We start from the raw sequence: 21,594 nt of genomic DNA, 5'->3' as shown, positions 1-21,594 counted from the left end.
CAGACTAACATGGCTGCTACTTTGAAACCTTACAATAAGTATGTTTTGTTTCCTCCCCTGGCAGAGGGCCAGCTCTCGCCAGCCCCAGCTCTGGGGAAGTTGGTGCCGGAGTGAGCCGCTCTCCGGAGCAGGCTGAGCCCGCCCAGCAGAGGCTGTGTGTCTTTATCGGGCGTTGGGCTGTTCCCCGGCCGGGGACGGAGAAGGATGGCAGCGCTTGTGCACTGAGCGCTCCTGCCGCTGGGGAGAGCTGTTCCCGCGCCGCTTGGAGCACAGGCAGGGCCAGCTCAGGGAGCCTTGGCCGCTTCCCTGCCTGCTGTCGCATGCAACTAGTGGGATCCTCCTCCTCCTGCTGCCGGGAGCAGCCTGGCGCTCCCTCCATAGCAGAGCAGACCCAAGAAAGGCTCAGTTCGGAGCAGAGGGGCCGCGGGGGCTTGCAAAGGGGGAGGGGGGAGCCCTGCTGTGGCTGGCTCCCAACTATGCAGGCGGCTGCCCAGTGGCATCGGCGGCTGCAGGCGGGCGGCAGGCAGAGGCAGCCGCCGCGTGCAGTGTGAGCGGAGAGCTCGGCTCCATTCCCAAGGATGCTGGGGGGCGATGCCTGGCGGCAGGGAGGACGAGATTTGTCAGAAAGCGCTGCAGCTGCTGGCCGAGCTCTGCTCCAGCGGGGCGGTGGAGAACGAGAACTGCCTGGATTTCATCTACTACTTGCGGGACAGAGCCCGGCCCCGGCTCACGGACTCAGGTACACGCTGCTGCTCAGGCCAGAGGGCGGGGGACGGGGGTTGCAAGAAGAAAACAACAGTCCCTAGTCCCTTCCCACCCTCATTGTGCCGCTAACTTACTGGGAAGGGGAGAAACCCCACTCCTCCAAGACGCCTTTTCCCCGCGTCTGGAGTCCGGGAGACGCGGATTCAATACTCCCCATCCCACCTCAGCCATGGGGAGATGCAGAATCAATACCCTCATCCCAGTTCAGCCACGGGGACATGCAGAATTAATACCTCCCATCCCACCTCACCCATGGGGAGACGCAGAATCAACACCCCATCCCAACCCACCCATGGGAAGATAAAGAATCAATACCCCCATCCAACCCCACCCATGGGGAAATGCAGAATCAGTACCCCCATCCCACCCACCCCCCGGAGGAGACACAGAATCAATACTCCACATCCCACCCTAGCCATGGGGAGATGCAATATCAATAGCCTCACCCTACCCCTGTGTACCTCCACTGAACAAGAGAGGTGAAGAATGTGTCCCCCCTCATACTCACGCCCCCAGCGCACATACACCCCCTGTGCTCTAACTTCAGAGGGGAAACATCCTCCTAGAAGAAAAACAATAGCTCCAATTGTTCAGGACTCAGTCACAGAATCTATTCTTTAATTTCAAGCAACAACCTGACCTAAGTGTTGTTCTGAAGAGTAATCTACAAGGCTGCTGAAAGGTAAAACTGATGGGGTTTTAAGTGTTCCTAAATCATTAGGATTTTCTCTCAGACTACTTGAAGAAAGCAACAACTGGTGTCATCAATTTCCAGCCATTCTTTCAGGTGGTTACACTATTTATATTATTAGATTTCCCCCCTTGAAACTGGATTCATTTAGGACTAAAGCATTTATGTACATCAATTTTAGCAAATCTTAATTTCAGAAGTATTCCCAGTGAAATATAATTGTGACTGCTGGTCTGAAACCAGGAATCATAGATACACTGCTTTAAATTATCTCATCTTAGTTGTCCAGTGTTTTCGTTTGTTTTAAAGCTTAAGAATTTGCTTGCTTCCTGATAGTAGTTTGAACCTATAAGTAGCTTTACTACGTTCAATCAAACCAGAATCTCAGTGTTCAGTGAAAGGTCTTTGAGGGGTTGTTCCTGAATTTATGTGGTCCTTGTATCAGTATAGATTTTCTTTTAAATTATTGGAGTTTTATATTAGTCTTTTATTTAAACAATAAAATCTAATAGCTCACAGGACAATGTTTTGATATAGAGGAGCTTGATGGGTTTCTTTTGCCTTTCAGTGACAGGAGGCAGAATAAACAGCCTTTAAAATTGACAGAATGTAAACTGAGAGATTTATTTTCGATTATGTTTTGAGCATGGTTGTCTTAGTTTATTCTGATTTAAATACTCCCTTTAAGCTTCTTAATTAGAAAGCTGAATTCTGGCTGCCATTCAGAAAAATAGTAAACATTTGATGTTATCTTACCCCAAAGTGCCCAGATTCCTTTTACCCACAGTGGAGAAAACATTTTGTAGAGCATAAGCAGATTTAAAAGTTTCTCATACTATATTTCAATTTCTATAGTGCATCAAATCAAGGTTTCACAGGTGTGAATGAAAATTATAATGAGCAGAACCATTTTTAGAAAGAGTTAAAATAACTGAGAACTGGAGAGTATTTGCAGCACTCTAAATTGTACTGGCAGTTCAGCTGCTCATCACTGCACACTAATAATCATTTATTTACTATTCTTACAGTAGTTAGTTCACTTAGCATATTTGATTCCAATTTCAGTCTATTCTTCAATGTCTAATGCTTTCAGACAAAGATTTTGCAGTAACCTGATTAATATGAGGCAGCTTTCATGATGCAAATTACTGACAAATGTTTGGGTAAACTAAGATAGCTTGAGCAATCCAATAAGGAGAATAAAACTGGTTAGGTAAAAAAATCTTCTATGTACAATAAATGAAGCAGAATTTTCATATATCTAGGTTATTTATATTAAGATCTATTTTCATCTGTGATAACTTCATTCACCTAAAAGAACTCTGATTTTAAAAGATTTCAGACATTTGTAACAATAATGCTAACCTTTACTAAAAAATAGGTAGAATAACTCACCAAATAAATTTTATACACATGAATTTAATAATTTTAATAATTATTTGGTTCAAATAAATACTTTGTGTGAGACAGACACTTGACTGTCAAAAAGCATTCAAGAAGTGATTGTGTCTATTTCTATAAAAGCAGCAAAGAATCCTGTGGCACCTTATAGACTAACAGACGTTTTGGAGCATGAGCTTTCGTGGGTGAATACCCACTTCCTCAGATGCATGTAATGGAAATATCCAGGGGCAGGTATATATATGTGTGCTAGCAAGCAAGCTAGAGATAACGAGGTCAGTTCAATCAGGGAGGATGAGGCCCTGTTCCAGCAGTTGAGGTGTGAAAACCAAGAGAGGAGAAACTGGTTCTGTAATTGGCAAGCCATTCACAGTCTTTGTTCAATCCTGAGCTGATGGTGTCAAATTTGCAGATGAACTGAAGCTCAGCAGTTTCTCTTTGAAGTCTGGTCCTGAAGTTTTTTTTGCTGCAGGATGGCCACCTTAAGGTCTGCTATAGTGTGGCCAGGAAGGTTGAAGTGCTCTCCTACAGGTTTCTGTATATTGCCATTCCTAATGTCTGATTTGTGTCCATTTATCCTTTTCCGTAGAGACTGTCCAGTCTGGCCGATGTACATAGCAGAGGGGCATTGCTGGCATACGATGGCGTATATTACATTGGTGGATGTGCAGGTGAATGAACCAGTGATGGTGTGGCTGATCTGGTTAGGTCCTGTGATGGTGTCGCTGGTGTAGATATGTGGGCAGAGTTGGCATCGAGGTTTGTTGCATGGATTGGTTCCTGAGCTAGAGTTATTATGGTGTGGTGTGCAGTTACTGGTGAGAATATGTTTCAGGTTGGCAGGTTGTCTGTGGGCAAGGATTGGCCTGCCACCCAAGGCCTGTGAAAGTGTGGGATCATTGTCCAGGATGGGTTGTAGATCCTTGATGATGCGTTGGAGGGGTTTTAGCTGGGGGCTGTATGTGATGGCCAGTGGAGTCCTGTAGGTTTCTCTCTTGGGTTTGTCTTGCAGTAGGAGGCTTCTGGGTACACGTCTGGCTCTGTTGATCTGTTTCCTTATTTCCTCGTGCGGGTATTGTAGTTTTGAGAATGCTTGGTGGAGATTTTGTAGGTGTTGGTCTCTGTCTGAGGGGTCAGAGCAGATGCGGTTGTACCTCAGTGCTTGGCTGTAGACAATGGATCGTGTGATGTGCCCGGGATGGAAGCTGGAGGCATGAAGGTAGGCATAGCGGTCGGTGGGTTTTCGATATAGGGTGGTTTTAATGTGACCATCACTTATTTGCACCGTGGTGTCAAGAAAGTGGACCTCCCGTGTAGACTGGTCCAGGCTGAGGTTGATGGTGGGGTGGAAGCTGTTGAAATCATGGTGGAATTTTTCCAGAGTCTCCTTCCCATGGGTCCAGATGATGAAGATGTCAGACAATTACAGAACCAGTTTCTCCTCTCTTGGTTTTCACACCTCAACTGCTGGAACAGGGCCTCATCCTCCCTGATTGAACTGACCTCGTTATCTCTAGCTTGCTTGCTAGCACACATATATATACCTGCCCCTGGATATTTCCATTACATGCATCTGAGGAAGTGGGTATTCACCCACGAAAGCTCATGCTCCAAAACGTCTGTTAGTCTATAAGGTGCCACAGGATTCTTTGCTGCTTTTACAGATCCAGACTAACACGGCTACCCTCTGATACTTGTCTATTTCTAGTTTCTCTAGTTTTTATATACTCAGGTCTCAATCACATTCTTATATCCTAAGTAATGATTCCCAAGAGGACATCTACTTAAGTCAATTATCACTTAGAATTGTGAGTTACTTGAACCATATGTAAAGAAGTAGCCTAAATCACTTTGAATAATAAGGGTTTTTGACATTTTTTTGTAGAAGACACCTGACCTTTCATGAAAGTATCATGCAGACATGATATCTGGCATTCTGTCTGGGAGCATTTTTAAAACATACTGTGCTCAATAAAGCTATATACATTTAGCATACATAGTTGCAAGAATAAGAGATTCTAAGTCTTCTCATATTACTTTCCTTAATGAAGAAAACTGTTTCTGTATTTCTTATTTTAGCTCATTATTTCTTAAACCAGGGGTAGGCAACCTATGGCACGCATGCTGAAGGAGGCACGCGAGCTGATTTTCAGTGACACTCACACTGCCCGGGTCCTGGCCACTGCTCTGGGGGCTCTGCATTTTAATTTAATTTTAAATGAAGCTTCTTAAGCATTTTAAAAACCTTATTTACTGTACATTCAACAATAGTTTAGTTATATATTATAGACTTATAGAAAGAGACCTTCTAAAAACGTTAACATGTATTACTGGCACACGAAACCTTAAATCAGAGTGAATAAACGAAGACTCGGCACACCTCTTCTGAAAGATTGCCGACCCCTGTCCTGAACCATTCTGGTAGGATGGGTTTTTAGTATTTGCTGCAAACCTGATCTATTACACAGAGTAACTACTACATTAGGAAGCTATTAATTGCACTTAACTCACATTTCTATAATTCAAATATGGATTGTCAGGAAAATGAATTGCCCATAAAGTTTGGTTTCCCAGTCAAATCCATGGTTGGTAAGAAGACAGTGCATTCTACTCCCTTCAGTAGCAGACAGGCCAAATCCAGCTTGATTTATTCACATAAGAAATACCACTGAGTTAATGGTGAAATGGAATTTATGGGCTATGAAAAGAGACTCATCAGTTTTCAAGGACTGAAAGGATGGTGGCTACAATATAGGGCTGGGGACAGATTCTTCTGGGCAAAAATAAGCATGAAGTCATTTTAATTGTGTCATACTCTCTTTCCTATGTAAGCAAGTTTTTCATCAGCCACCCAAACTACATTCCTCTCAGATAGCAGGAAATCCTGTCAAGCCAGACATAAAAGAAAACCATTTAAAAATACATAGACATTTGTTAGTAAATAGAGCTGACAAGAGTGTGGCTATAAAGGAAAAATATATGCGGTGTTTGGCTAATGGTTAGCAGTGTTACTGTTTTCATTATGGCAGTTCTTGTATAAAAATATGTGAATGCTGTTTTTAGAAAGTTTCTCTATGCTCAGATGCATTTTCCCAGTAAATTATATGCTCACCTAAACTCTTCAACCTGGTGAAAATGATGATGTACAGTATCTTTACTTGTTACATAACTTTCCCTATATGGAAGAAAGGATGGTCTATTGGTTAGGGTATAAGCCTGGGATGTAAGAGATCCAGGTTCACTTCACTGCTCCACCACAGACTTCATGTGTAAAATGACTTGGGCAAGTCACTCAGAACCAGATTTTCAAAGTTTTTAGGCACCTAAAGATGTAGATAGGCACCTAGTAGGATTTGTTCAATGACAGTTAGGTGCCAAGGCACTTTTGAAAAATGCATCTATCTGCATCTTTAGGCATCTAAATACCATTAACAAGCTGGCCCTTAGCCTGAGCCTCTCTGTTTCAATTCCCCACCTGTAAAATGGTGTAGTAATAGCACTTCCCTACCACAGAGGGGTGTTGTGAGGATAAATACATTGAAGACTCTGCAATGCTCAGATACTATGGTAATGAGGGCCACATCAGTACCTTAGATACATATGCATGTGAAAACCATCTTAAGTGGAATTATGGGACCTTTGAGATAGTCACCTGGAAAGCGACTTTAATTAAAGCCAACAAAAATTTTGCAGTTGAGGAATGGATGTTCAAGAGGAATCAGGACAACAGCAAGTACGTGCTGATTCTTCGTGGACTTTTCCTCTAGTAGATTCCTCTCCTAGTCCTTTCTCATTGCCCAAGTTAAACATCTGATGTGGGGCATATTTTAGCAGTGTGTAGAAGCAGCTGTATACTTTTGTCACACAGGTATGTGATTCTGGATTGCCAGAGAAGCAGATGTTTTGTAGAAAGGTCAGTCAAAAGTGTACTATGATTTTGGTTTAGGACTGTTAACAGTTTAGCACTGAAGGTAAGTGATAGTGGTCTTCTTCTGTCCACTAGAGTCAATGCTGGTTTTCTCAGAGTGGCAAATTTTGTGGCAAATTACTGTGGTTTGCACTTCTGTTACAAATAGGACAGTACATATATTTTTGGATGACAACGTCCCATACATCAGTCGACAATTTTTACATTTTTTTTGCCACTGCTTTTTGTTGTGTTTGCATATCTTTTCACCCATCTTCCAACATGCCAGAGAATTCCCCAGGGACCAGTCATTTGGCAGGGTTGGTCTGCCATTGTTCTTTGGTAGACGTGCCCGTCCCTGCACATTTCCACAGGGTCCTCTAGTGTGGCATGTTTCACCCTTCTCAGATTACCCCCCACCTTTTCCACAGCTTCTGCTTTCTATGTGTTTCTTACTGTGCATGTCCTGCAGCCCACAGTGCTCATTGCCTGGTTTCCAGTTTGTTGATAATTACTGAGATATGAGTATGAAGCGTTTAGTCAAAGGAAATTTTGTGATAAAATATTGGAGATTATGTCAAAAAAGACAGTATGCCTCTACAGCACAATCTGGATTGGATTCTTCACTCTTCCTGTAGATAAAAGAGTGAAAGGATCCAGCCCTAGAAACTTACAATAAAAATTTTTAAAAGGTCATTGGAAGCTGTTGTGGACCTTTGGAGGAGGATGAGAAGAATGATCAGGAAATGTTTATGCAGATAAGGGTGTTATATAAAAGGGCTAGACCATTAATCATTGTGAATTTTCATTAATGTCACACTGAGCGGAATAATGACAGTAGAAATACTAAATAAAGCTGCCTATTCTTGACTGTCATATTGGATTTCACATTTTGAGGATAAGCCAATAAGATCAGAGGTTATTCTTAATTATGTCCTTTTAAAATGATCACTATCTGCTAAAACAGAATAAACAGTGAATATTGTGGTTTAGTGATGGACATTAGACATGAAGAACTCTATAGGTCTTGAGCAAAAGCGGTGGATTTTATACAGTAATGGAAGAATCAGACTTTATTATTTAATCAAATTAAAAATAGTTGATAGCAATCAAGAAACCAAGAAATCTAGCCATGGCAATGCGATGGCTATTGAAGGAACAATGTGAAAGGGTACAATTTACATTTATGTCAGTGGAAGCTAAGGGTCCTCTTCATCAATACATTACTTAACTAAGTGTGTTTTTAACTCTGCTTGATTCCTTTACACAGGACGTAAGTGGCTTAGCTGCATAATACATTATCAAGCAGAAAAACAAAAGTGGAAAGCAGCAAAGGTGTTTGGACTGGTTGGCATTCAGCCAAGCATGTGAGCACAGAAGCCAAACTTGGGGCTTGTTTAAATGAAAATTTTGGCAAGCCAGGGTGTAAATCTACGATGCTATAGCCTGTGGTACACAAACTGGCTGTGTGGACCCTGCTACTGCCACTTAGTAGTGGCACGCTAGTGTCCTGTAGATGCACACCCCAGCTTGCCACAGGCTAACTGTTCATCTAGACACAACCTTGCTCACAGAAAATCTTTCCAACACAGACTGTTCATTTTACCCCATATTATGATTACTAATGTGTTGTGAATTCATCTTAAAACAAGTCTCATCATGGGGGCTTGTATTTTTCTGAATAAACTGTAGCCCTTATATTAAATCACTTTTTAAAAAAAAATTGGTGAATTAGGCCTGGGTTTTCACAGGAACCTAAAGGAGTTGTGGTTCAATGGGAGCTGGAGTCCTCACGCCTTTGGGCCTCTCTGAAAACCTCAGTTTAGGTTTCTTCAAACATGTAATTCCTTTGTCCTTAACTAGGGCTAAGTCCCCAGCAAGTTTGACATTAACTAGCTTAATTTCTTAAGAGGGACATGTCTAACTTTTCATGCTTGGACAACTCGAAAGTGACTGAACTGATTTTGTTCAAACTTTGAAAAAACGAAGTGTATCAGGGAAAAAGATTAGTTTAAGCCTGAGAAATTTCAGCTGAAGGGGAAAAAACAACTTACACAGTCATGAAGTGAAAAAAGGTGGAATAACCCTGTCAAGGTATAGTACATTTATCGTCACTGTGTTTTTTACTCATTCTGGGCCAGACTCACCATTGCCCTGCATATTTTATAGCCAGTGACACCAGTACAAATTAAGGTAAAATGCTACAATTCTGAATTGATAATGTTTTCAACCCATTTCCCATCAATATAAATCACTCCACACAGCGTAAGGCAGCAGTGCACCAGCTCCTCTGACATTATGGCAAATGAACAAGGAGGACTGCAGCTCAGATTCCTTTGGATTTCAGAAACCAAAATATTGTTTTAAACTTTGTTAAAATATAGTGTTAATTACATATTTTAAATGGCAGCTGAACACTGTTTTCCTCTTTTGAAAAGTCAGTCTCAAGTTTTGGGGATTTAAAGAAACATTTGCTGCTCATCTTTAATGTGAGATGGTATATTGTTTTAATTAGGTTTAGTGCACATTTACTGTAAATGGCTAGGCACTCAGAGATTTTCCATTTACACTAATAGGGTTAAGTACTCAGGTTACGAGAGAAAAAATGATGCATTCAACAGATAACTGTAAAATGATGTGCTTTGAGAAAGAGGAAACATAAGAGCATGTATCTGTTAAAACAAGAAGGACTACAAGTGTGCTTACCAACAAAGATTTGGGGACTAGTTGTTGCCTTACAAAAGCAATGATATAATGTGAAGCAAACTAAAGAAGATGGTGAAAATTATTATACAAGTTACTATATTATTTTTTCTAAACAAAGGCCCTGCTTTAATATAACAACTGTACAAACCGTTACAGACCTATACTATGGGAAATGTCTTTTTACAAAGTATTCTGTGTATGTACAGATGCTTCAGATGTTTGTTATTGAATGTATTACAGTGGGATCCAGAGGTCCCAGATTGGAGCCTAGTTGTTGTAGATGTTGTACAGACATGTATGGCCAGATCCTCAGCCTAGCTAACCTCACTGTGCACTGCCAGGGTTGCATAAGTAACCTTAAAACTGCCCTAAAGGAGTCAACTGAGCATTCCTCCAAACTGAGGAATCCTGAGCTGGCAAAAGCTAGTGTGGCTGACTTTACTCCAGTCTCTCTTGGCATTTCCACCCTCATCCCTTTCTACCAGTTCTCTGTGGCTGCTCTGAGAGGGTCAGTTGGCCCCTTGCTGGCCACAGGAGAGAGGAAGGAGTAAAGGTGGCTCCTAGTCACTTTCCCCTTCTCCCCACACCTGTGCTGGATAAGAGATTGGAGCTGTTGAGAACTGTCCCCGTATTGTTGATTTAGGGTTTTAAAAAAATAACCTGAAGTAAATTCTCTGAAAACAGCAAGATTGCAGAGAATTACCTGTAAAAAATTGGACCCAGCAAGTGAGTACAGGGAATAAATATTTAATGTAGCAAGTGAAAAGCAGAAATTCTTACAAAGGATTCCAGATGACTTTCTTAAAGTAGAAAGAGGGAGGGGAGGGACAGTAAATTCCTTCATTAAAATTATCTTTGCTGTAATCCTAGAACTTCCCAGGAGTTACACCAGACTTGCATAGTTTACAAAATAGTCCTTAAATGTGCACAGTGGTGTGCTGTACAGTATAGGGTGCTGCTAACTACATTTGCAGTTTGCATTTTTGAGATGTTTTTTTTTTTAATACTCTGTGAGGCTACGTCTTCACTACCCGCCGTATTGGCGGGTAGCAATCGATTGCTCGGGGATCGATATATCGCATCTCATCTAGACGCGATATATCGATCCCTGAACGTGCTTATATCGATTCCGGAACTCCACCAACCCCACGGAGTTGCGGAGTCGACATGGGGAGCCGCGGACATCGATTCTGCGCCGTGAGGACAGTAATTCGATCTTAGATACTTTGACTTCAGCTACGTTATTCACGTAGCTGAAGTTGCATATCTGAGATCGATTTTCCCCTGTAGTGTAGACCAGCCCTCGGAGAAGACAAATGTATCCAGTCTTCCACAGTATTACTTTGGGCTCCAATTGGTGTAAGATGCTAAGCATTCTGATTTGTTAGCGGTGCCCTGATGAAATCCCAGCATAAGTCTTGAGAGAGAATCTCTTTATCAGAGCTTCCCATTGCCAGTCCAGTCAGTTCCCCATATGACTTCCCATTTTTATTACTGCGCCTGATCCTCTTTGTATTTAAATGGGAGATACTTCAACCAGACTTGTTAAAATTATAATAAAAACATAAAGAAATTCACTTGCAAAATTAGAGTTGCTTTATGACATAAACATCCGAGGCAAAAATGCACATTGAGTCAAAATGAACTCCAGGTCTTCGCATACCTAGTCACACCTGGAGCCCTTTGCACTAGTTTCTTAAGACAGCTCATCTCCCCCGTTTATCTTTGTATTTCATAGCATATGTTTGTATATGATATGACACGTCCTTACAGTTATTTCAATATCCCACTCTGTGCCTCAGTTTCTCCAGCTGTAAAATCAGAATAATGCTTGTCTCTCTCATGGGGCATTGTGGTTTTTAGTTAGGGCGGTCTAACAGAAGGTATGCACATGAGAAAAATATAACTTATTTTTCCTCTCACTTTTATAACTTCTTTTTTGCTATTTTTATTTACATTTTGTTACCCATTTTACTCATTCTTCCTCTGTTTACTTTAAATTCTTTAAGGTTTTTTCATAGACTCTAGGACTGGAAGGTACCTTGAGAGGTCATCGAGTCCAGTCCCCTGCCCTCATGGCAGGACCAAATACTGTCTAGACCATCCCTGATAGACATTTATCTAACCTGCTCTTAAATATCTCCAGAGATGGAGATTCCACAACCTCTCGAGGCAATTTATTCCAGTGTTTAACTACCGTGACAGTTAGGAACTTTTTCCTAATGTCCAACCTAAATCTCCCTTGCTGCAGGTTAAGCCCATTGCTTCTTGTTCTATCATTAGAGGCTAAGGTGAACAAGTTTTCTCCCTCCTCCTGATGACACCCTTTTAGATACCGGAAAACTGCTATCATGTCCCCTCTCAGTCTTCTCTTTTCTAAACTAAATAAACCCAGTTCTTTCAGCCTTCCTTCATAGGTCATGTTCTCAAGACCTTTAATCATTCTTGTTACTCTTCTCTGGACCCTCTCCAGTTTCTCCACATCTTTCTTGAAATGCAGTGCCCAGAACTGGACACAATACTCCAGTTGAGGCCTAACCAGCACAGAGTAGAGCGGAAGAATGACTTCTCATGTCTTGTTTACAACACACCTGTTAATGCATCCCAGAATCACGTTTGCTTTTTTTGCAACAGTATCACACTCTTGACTCATATTTAGCTTGTGGTCCACTATGACTCCTAAATCTCTTTCTGCCATACTCCTTCCTAGACAGTCTCTTCCCATTCTGTATGTGTGAAACTGATTGTTTCTTCCTAATTGGAGCACTTTGCATTTGTCTTTATTGAACTTCATCCGGTTTACCTCAGACCATTTCTCCAATTTGCCCAGCTCATTTTGAATTTTGACCCTGTCCTCCAAAGCAGTTGCAAGCCCTCCAAGTTTGATATCGTCCGCAAACTTAATAAGCGTACTTTCTGTGCCAACATCTCCTTGAGGTCTCCTTGAACGTTTGAGCTTTTAAAATTTACAAAGAAATTAATACAAAGCCAGTGTTCCTGCCATGGTATTTTTCAGTACTCTTCCAAAGGCGGTCCCTGTTCAGCCATGTCTGAAGTTAGGTGGGTGAGTAGTCCCATTGACTTCTATGGAACTACACACATGCTTAAAATTAGGACCTGCATATGGGTCTATATTCTGAACTACCAGAGCATTGCAATATACTGGAAAATGTGGTGGCAAGGATTATTTCAAGTGAGCTGGAGGCATATGCCAATTGTCTCCATGATGAAAGATTTTCTTTGAGGGCCTCATCCTATGGTGTCTTTGAAAGCAACCAAGTTTAATTCCTGGAACTACACCTAGAGCAAATAAATAGACAATACTGTCATTAATAATGCATCATAGGAATCGTTCAAGGGAAATGATATGAGGGACCTGTATATAGGTCATTTTATATGTGTTTTTAATATATACTAAAGAGTAGGTTTATGAATCATTCTTGGAAATTGGATTAGCAATTCAATACAAATTCAAATCAGAAATTATTTGTCCACTAACATCCAACTACTTAAGCAAGTTTCTTATAATATGCTATCACTGTCAAATAAAATTAGGATAATCAATGGAAAAATACAGATGATGGGGAAATTACCTAAAGAGAAACATAAGAAATACCAACATTTTAAGGTGTCTGTGATTAATTACAGTCCAATCCCTCTTCATTACTCCAAGGCTCTAACCATAAATGCCTTTGCATATTCTGTAGATTTCAGTAATTGGATCAAATTCTGCTCTCACATGTATATGCTTGTAATTCCCACTGAGCCCTTACCGTCACATTAGTAGTGACAACATTTTCTTTAAATGGGATTTGAACATTCTTGTCTGAGGGCAGAATTTGCTTTATTACATCTCTAAGAAATATTCATGAGTTTATTTTCTACAGGCAGTCATTTACATTTATAGGGCACATAGCCCCAGTCACTTATGTACAGGTCTTAATTTCTAATGGCTGTATGGGTTAGTAGTTCCTTGTAAAAACTTTTTGTGAACATATGGTATGATAATGCTGTTGATACATAATGTTGTTAGCATTCTAAATTGTTATATTTTGTGCTAATTTGAGTGACCAAAGTGCAAATAATAGGCCACATTTCCCTCTCCCCTCCACCAAAATGGCTTCTAATTTCCTGAGCAGAATCAATTGTGCGTGCAGATGTCTGCATTTAGACATCTAACTCCTTGATTGCATCCACAAATCAGAATCAGAAGTATAATCCCAACTGATTTCAGTTATAAAAACAAAGGCTGGGTTGAGGTCCCTTCTACAGATTTGACCTCCTATATGTAATTGTCTGATTTTTCTTTTTATTGGGCATTGCAAGGTTATTGCAAAGGAATGGAAAATCTTAAATGAACATGGAGTTAAGTGCAGTTTTATATCCTGAATACACCTCTGACCGGGCTGTGGGGAGGCAGTAAATGTAGAGATAAATTTTAACGTACATGTTTTTCTCACAGCACTGATTGGCTTGCTGGAAATAATGTATAAATCTGTGACCCTTTCCAATATGATGGTTTGCTATGAGATTCAATGAGTTCCAGGCATTAGATATGAACAACTTTTATCTAGTCTGTATTAAAAACCTTAAGTGATAAGGCTTTCACTACTTCCCATGAGAAACTGTTCTACAGCCGAATTGTTCTTGTGGTCAGACAGTCCTTTTTATGACATTCAGCCTATATTTTCCTTTTTTAATTTGATCCCATTACTCTAAGTCATAGCCCTGTGTATGTCAGGGATGTTCTATCTTATACCTTGCTTCCCATGGACCTCAGGGACCTCTCTAGCCCTCAGACATCTCTGAGGGATTTTAGGGATGCCCCAGTCCTGCTTCCTTTTTCCCAGCCAGGCCCCTTACACCTGGGCTGGAAATGGGGGTGACACAGGAGCTGTACATGATATTCCTCTAAGTAGGAGCAGTCCCCAGGGGGCTGATCTTTACAGTAGCTTCGAACCATCAAAGTAGTCCTGATCTAGCCTTTTTAATTTATTGTTGAATAGTGGCTTTGCCACAAGCCCTGCCAAAGGACTGTCCCAGAAGCAGGCCAGGGTCTGCTGAGATTCAGAGTCTCAGTTCAGTCTCTGAGTCTCCCCACCTCCCCGCCAAGACACACACACACACACACACATGCCAGCCTTTCACTGGGTGAAGATTACTTCCACCTCCACACTGGAGTGGCTGCAATGACTAGCTTCTTTGAGTAGGGCAGGTGAAGCCAATGCTGCACCACGCACTCCCCACCATTTGCACAGGAGGGAAGGCAGCAGCTCCAGGAAGGCTACTCCCCCCACCTTCCTCAATGCTGATACCAGCAATAGAGGTAGCCCAGGCAGGGGGTTAGGGCTACACCTCACACTACTACTCAGGTGGGTAACCAGAATAATGACTGTGCCATTACTAAACAATCAGAACCAACTCATAATTGCGTCTTCAGTGCTAGCTCATATTTCTAACTACTGTATCTCCTTATCTAGTACACAAACATTATATTTTTGCAATGAGTTCTTTAATTTATATTTCATTTTTAAACACACATTTTGATTTTTTTAAAAATTCCTTTAGGGGATAATGAACATTGTTGTTGGTTAGTTACAGAACTGTACTCAAGAACTTTCTATAAGGTTGTGGATTTTTGCTGTACTTTAGCATTAATTTAAGCTCTCTTGTGGCTTTATTTAGCTTGAACAGATAGAGGGAGATTATTTTAGTTTAAAGCTTTACTCTGATGCTATGTTTGTGACAGTGCCTGCTTTCAAATTGATAAGAAAAATAAGTGAGCTTTATAAGCCAAAATTCTTCATTCACTGGGTTATCAGCAAAATTAAAGATAGAAATGTTTTTTTATAAAGATTGTTGCTGATCACAATTTATAAAGTAGTTGATCACTGAGTTTATTGCAAAATAAATATTTACCTACATGTTCTTTAGTATTGATCATAATGAATATATTACAGCAAGTACAGAGGGTTTTATTGTTATCTAATAAATGTATAAAGTAGAGAAAACGTTCTCCATACCAGCTGGTGCAGCGTACATCTGTAACGTTGGCTTTTGTAATCACACCAGATCAGCATGTTTTTAGGTTCTCATTATGTTTAGCAGCATACTGAATACTTGTTAAGCAGGAAGAATGAAGTCTAGCTTTCTTCTCTGACAAGCAGGTCCACAACTAGGATTTATAGGTTATGCTTGATATGCTTAAAAGGGATCCATGGAGGCAGTGGATGTCGCCAAAACTGACACATAAAGGTTTGCCCTGAGCCAATTTACAGCACCAGGTATATATCAAACTGTAGGTGGCAGAAGGGCTCCAGGGCATGAACTCCCTCAGAAAAATCTTTGGATTATTGATGAAAATCCCACATGGTAGTGAAAAAAATCCAGTGGTACTAATGTTTCCAGAATGAATGAATAGAATAAAAGACATTTGAGATGGGATGCAGGATCGTCCCTACAGTATATTTTCTAGCATTTTAGACAGTTTTGCTTATCTAGTCCTAAGCAATGAGGTTTTCAAGACTTCACTTGGGAGACTGTTTCTTCAGCATGATAAATCTGAGGCAGGACATTTTCTCAGATATTTAATTTAAATTTCTCTTCTTTAATTCTGTCTCACTGACAGTGGGCCTTTCTAGCCATGGTGTAGCCAGTTAGTGTGACTCCACCCTCTCTTGGCCATCTCTTAGCTAAGCCCAACATATTTCACTATTTTAATCACGCTTTGTAAATCAATCCCCTGAGCTCCCAGATAATTTTTGTGGCTGTTCACTCAACTCCCTCCAGTTTGCCAATAATGTTCTGCTAATATGGTGCCCAGACAGATCCTTATAGAAAGGGGTCATTAGCTCCCTGCTCTACTGCCTTTGAGAAGCACAAATTTGAATTGGCCTAGTTTGCTGCTATAGCACATTGTAAACACGTGTCAAATATGCTATCCTTTACCACCCTGTTTGCCAGATTTGTATGTGTATCTGTGTTTCCGATTATTTTCCCCAAATGCATGATCTTGTGCTTGTCCAAGCTGTATCTCATTTTATTATTTTCTACCCATGGTTCTAATCTCTGTAAGTCTCCTTGTATTATTTCTTTGTCCTCACTGCTGTTTGCAATCCTTCAAATTTAGCATTGTCTAAGAAGTTCTTTACTGTGCTGTTGAATCCCTCTTCCATCACTGAAGATAATAAATAAGCCCAGACCTTATGCCACTCCCTACATTATCCTGCCAGACACCACTGCTCATCAATATTCAATTCTGTTTATCATTAGCCTTTATAGTCAGTTTTCAATTCAAATGAGTGTGACCTATCAATTAATGGTTAAATTGAGGTTTCATAAGACAACATATTAAATACTTTATTGACGTCTGTCATAGCTTAAAACTAATTAGAACTTGCTCTGAAATAACCCAATAAGAATTCTGAATGTCCAGAAGAAAGGGACAATACACTGTCTCTGATAATGGTATCAACGAAACCAAGAGTTTTACAGTCTAATGGTTCTATGTGTAGCAGAGGAAAAGCCTTTCTACATGTCAAAGAGAGAAAGTTCTTTTGTCTTTCCTCCCAGATAGATTTAGGATATAATAAGATACATGGCAAGTTATTGCAATTGTCTTGAGGTATTTCCCACCATAAATAAAATATAATAGACTTGACCATCCATTACGTTTTGGTTTCTTCGTGTTGCTGGAGCAGCAAAAAGGAATCATAAAACTTGTAGATCTGGCTACCAGGGAATACGCATAGTGAAGCCCATTACTACTACACCCTTTATATGCCCCACTGTAGGGGATGTAGCCACTGCACTATGGCCCAGATCTTCAAAGGTATTTAGGCATATAACTCCCATCAAAATCAATCCTCAGCTGCTGAAAAGTCCTCTTGGGGCCTGGGGCAACCTAGTGCAAAACAGAGCAGACCTGAGGCTGCTCTAAATTATGGCAAGTTCTGAGCAGATATCTGGCTGGACCCAGCGAAGGGGTGGTGCTAAATGTGGCTCACAGCCCTTTTAGCTCCCAGCCAACCAGCTCTGTTCCTGAGCTGAGCAGAAGTTGACCAGAATAGAAAGTGAGGCCAGTGTATTTACACAGTACAAGCAGCAAAGAGTCCTGTGGCACCTTATAGACTAACAGATGTATTGGAGCATGAGCTTTCGTGGGTGAATACCCACTTCGTCGTCATGACATGCATCCGACGAAGTGGGTATTCACCCATGAAAGCTCATGCTCCAATACATCTGTTAGTCTATAAGGTGCCACAGGACTCTTTGCTGCTTTTACAGATCCAGACTAACACGGCTACCCCTCTGATACTTTACACAGTATCAGTCATTATTAGCATATACTGAATATTAACAGACTTAAGCAATCAACTTTTTATAAAGTTAAAAAGTTACAATAAACTACAGTATGTAGGTCTCACACTTTGTTCTTCCCTCTCTCTTCCATAATTCCAGTTTCTTTTTTTTCCCATATCTAGAATTCTCCTCTAAGTCTTTTTCATTGTCTTTTCCTCAGTTAACTGTCATTTTCACTCCTTTCTTTGTCTGTAAATCTCTGCCTCCTATCACTCCTGCTGTGGAACATTTCCCCTTTATTCATTCCCACTTCAATCATTCTTTAGTCCGATACTCATTCATTGGTCCTCCTTTGTCTGCTCTATCCCTCTTCTTTTTCCTTGGGACCCTACTCCCTAATAAGTGTTATGATATTTATTATCTTTTGAGCTCTCACATTGGGGATTGGGGCTGTACAAGACACAAAATAAAGACAGTGCCTGCACCAAAAAGATTTCAGGGTTTAATCTCATGATGGGCTCTTTCCTTAGCCCCAGCAGAGTAAGCCATAAGGAGAGGCCATTCCTGTTCTTCTCTTACCCCCAAATGAAAAATTAGCTTCCCTGGTCATCTCCTGTCAGTCAATGTCAAAGTGAGCTCCAGCTGTCCTGGGAAAGCCTTGGAAGCAGCTCCATCCTTCCACCCCCAATTAGTTTTTCAGATGAAGAGGCACTACTTCATGCCCTGAACAGCTGATTAGCCTTGGAGGTAAGGAACCTCTGAAGCACTCCATGCTCTGAGAGCTGTAGGGGGAATCAGGCTCTCCAGAAACCATTGACCAGCACTGCCCTTTACCGGGTCCTTTCACCAAGCTGAGACAGTCTCTCCTCTTAATAAGGTCTTGCTGACAAACAGCTACCATCTGTACTGTATGCATATATGATATTCCCTTTCTTCTCTCAGTAACCAACCAGATCAGAAAGCTGTAAAATAAGTGCCCTAAAATGTTATCTGAAAGCTATGTGTAACTAAATATGAAAGACCAATTATTAAAAGAACACAACATAAGCTATGACAGCAAAAAACATCAACCATATCAGGCCACAAGCAATAAAAACAGCTTTCTCCTGTGGATATTTTCCCACATTATAGTGTATCCAAAGCCCTAACAGATGGGTCACCTTTTACCATTCTTACAGACCCTGCTCGTCGGCAGGCAGCATCGAACCTGGGCCCCCTAGAGCTTAGTGCATGAGCCAAAAACCCTATCGCTGTTAGCTAAAGCTAGAGAGATTAATGAGTTTGCTCTGCTTCTCTAAGTGGTCTCAGTACCACTAGCTGGGACAGAACACCACACCCAAAAGATATGTGGGTTACACTAGTATGCTGCGATATGGCTGCATTAAATAAACCATAATTTCAAGCACAGTAGAGTTAATGTGAATGTTTCATGTTGAAGAAGTAATCACTTTCTCAAACCAAAAGCTACGCATATCAGATTCACTGTAAATAGTATACCACAAGGCTGGGCCAGGACTCTGGGATTGTTGCCACCAATAAGATAATTTTTTTTAAAAAAGCAGGAAGAAAATTTAATTACCATTGTATGTACAAACTGCTGCATAACGAACCAGTGATTATCAGGCAACTTTCATAAGACTGTTTTTAGAAACATTCACAATGTGTTGTACCCAGTGAATGATATTGGACAGAGAAAGGGGTAGTGAGCCATTAAGTATTCTTAATTGCAATATTAATGTATTTGATTAAAAAACCCTAAACATTGCCTATTCTTGTTTGCCAGCGGTTAGCCACCGGAAAAACTCCTCAAAGGTGTTTGCTGACTCATGCTTAGAAGGTGAAGTAATGGGATGACAATTACAGGGTTAGTTTAAGGGAAAAGGAAGATATATAGAAAGCAGTTTGGAATTCTAAATGCTATACATTCAAAATTACACTGTAGATGTGCTGGATATGTCCTGTGCATCAATTTTGCTCGCTCTTATGTTGGTGCGAACCCACTGATCCAATGAGGTTATACAGAGGCAGCATAGTAGATATGGCAATAGATTTGGACTTGGGAGACCAGAGTTCTTTTCCTAGCTTTGTCACTCACCTACTGTGTGACCTTGGGCAAGTCACTTCACCTCTCTATGCTGCTATTTCCCTGCTGTCACCCTTTGTACTAACTGTAAGCTCTTTGGGATAGGGACTCTCTCTCACTATCTGTTTTCACAGTGCCTAGGACAATGAGGACCTGATCTCAGTTTGGCATGTAGGCACTAGTGTAATACAGATAATAAAGAATAATAATTTGTCCCATGTGCCTGCAGGGGAGAGAATGGGTTGGTATAACACCTTTTAGTTTTGCATTCTTAGCAATAAGCACTAATTGAACAAAGGTTTAGAGTTTTGGTGGGATACACTTTCGAGGTTGGATGCAATATGCAAATGTGGGCACTAAATAGGACATAATCTCCTACATTTGGGCATTGAAATCAACAGTTAAAAAAAAGCTAGGCACTTAAAGAGGCATCTGTCTGCCACTGTATTTGTTTGAATGTCCAGATGTGGGATTTGGTTGTGGAATTTAGGTGCCCATGTATTTGCAAGTTGTGCTCTCTGTGTTTAAAGAATCAAATGGAATATTTTGTAAGAACCATTCTGCCTCAGAATCTGGTCTGTCTTTGACTATACAGTAGGAATTTGGGTTTGCTTTCACTCATTTTCTAAATACCCAACACATTTTGTGATTGCTTCCTATTTTTGTGAGGTATAAGGATGTCAGACATCCATTGTATGTTTTCAAATACACTTCCTGTATGAACTAAGCTGAAGCAAAAAGTGAGAAGACTGTTATCATCTTTGCAAAATTGTTCCAGTTGTGGGAATAAAGAGACACAAGAAATGGAATCCTTTTATTTCAGCAAACAAACTATAGCTTGACTCATACCACTTATGAACTAAATTGACACACACCAATTATTTTGGTCTTGATTTATTTGCTCTTTAAGTTACATATTTGTCGCTAAGCTCTACCAAAAAACCTCAATATCCGTGTAATGTTTGAATAAGCTGTTTAAAATGCACCAAGCTTCCCCCATGTGAAATTCTTGTGGGAAAATTGCAGAATGGCAGTGTACCTCGCTTTCGACTAAGCAAGCTCCTTCATGCTCCAACTTCCTTTCATAAATCTCTGGAAATTTAGAACATGCAGCTCTTCAAGATTCTTTTATTTAATCAGGTTTAATGATATAATTGTCTTAGATTTTTTTAATCAAAGTGGATAAAATATGATCCTTAAATTTTTCCTAATTGAGAAGAATAGCAAGTAAGACATTTTCTGCTCTCTTAAACTGCATTTGTCTGGTAATTCAGCAGAATATTTCCTCTACTTGTCCTTGTCTGAATTTATCCATTCTTTGGGACAAATTCAACCATGGTGTAACTCTACTTCAGTGGCATCATGTCAGTTTATATCAGGGGCCACTAAATCTGGCCTCTAAACTATGGTACCATTTTCTAGTACCATTTCTGGCCTCTCAACTATGGTATCCAACTCACAAGGGTCTTTTAGATTGGGATTTTCAAAATGTTCATAGGAGTTAAACACCTAAATCTCACTAACATTCAGTGGAAGTTGGATACTAATTCCCTTAAGCATCTTTGAAAATCCAAGCTTTAAATTATATAAGGGTATAGAAGAACAATCGTTAATTGTTTCTATTAGAGATGAGTTGAAATGACTTGCCCAAATATTGCAGTGTGAATAGATTCATGGTTTGTATTAAGCATCCTACAGAGTTATCCTAAAATTGCTATGTGTAAATAATTCTAAAATAAG

General features: G+C 40.5%; 1 protein-coding gene across 3 annotated transcripts in view; it reads left to right on the top strand.

The window, feature by feature from the left end:
* The first annotated feature begins 530 nt into the window (after positions 1 to 530).
* Positions 531 to 21,594, top strand: part of SYT9 (synaptotagmin 9) — a 120,780-nt gene continuing 99,716 nt past the window's right edge. For all 3 annotated transcript variants that reach the window (XM_050955095.1, XM_050955094.1, XM_050955096.1), the window contains exon 1: positions 531 to 739. In XM_050955095.1, coding sequence (XP_050811052.1) covers positions 592 to 739 — 148 coding nt within the window. In that variant the 5' untranslated portion in view covers positions 531 to 591. The remainder of the gene's footprint in view (positions 740 to 21,594) is intronic.

Source organism: Gopherus flavomarginatus, chromosome 5 (genome assembly GCF_025201925.1).
Source record: "Gopherus flavomarginatus isolate rGopFla2 chromosome 5, rGopFla2.mat.asm, whole genome shotgun sequence".
NCBI classification, from domain to species: Eukaryota; Metazoa; Chordata; order Testudines; family Testudinidae; genus Gopherus; species Gopherus flavomarginatus.
The sequence above is the reverse complement of the archived record's forward strand: the minus strand, read 5'-3'. Positions and strand labels throughout refer to the sequence as shown.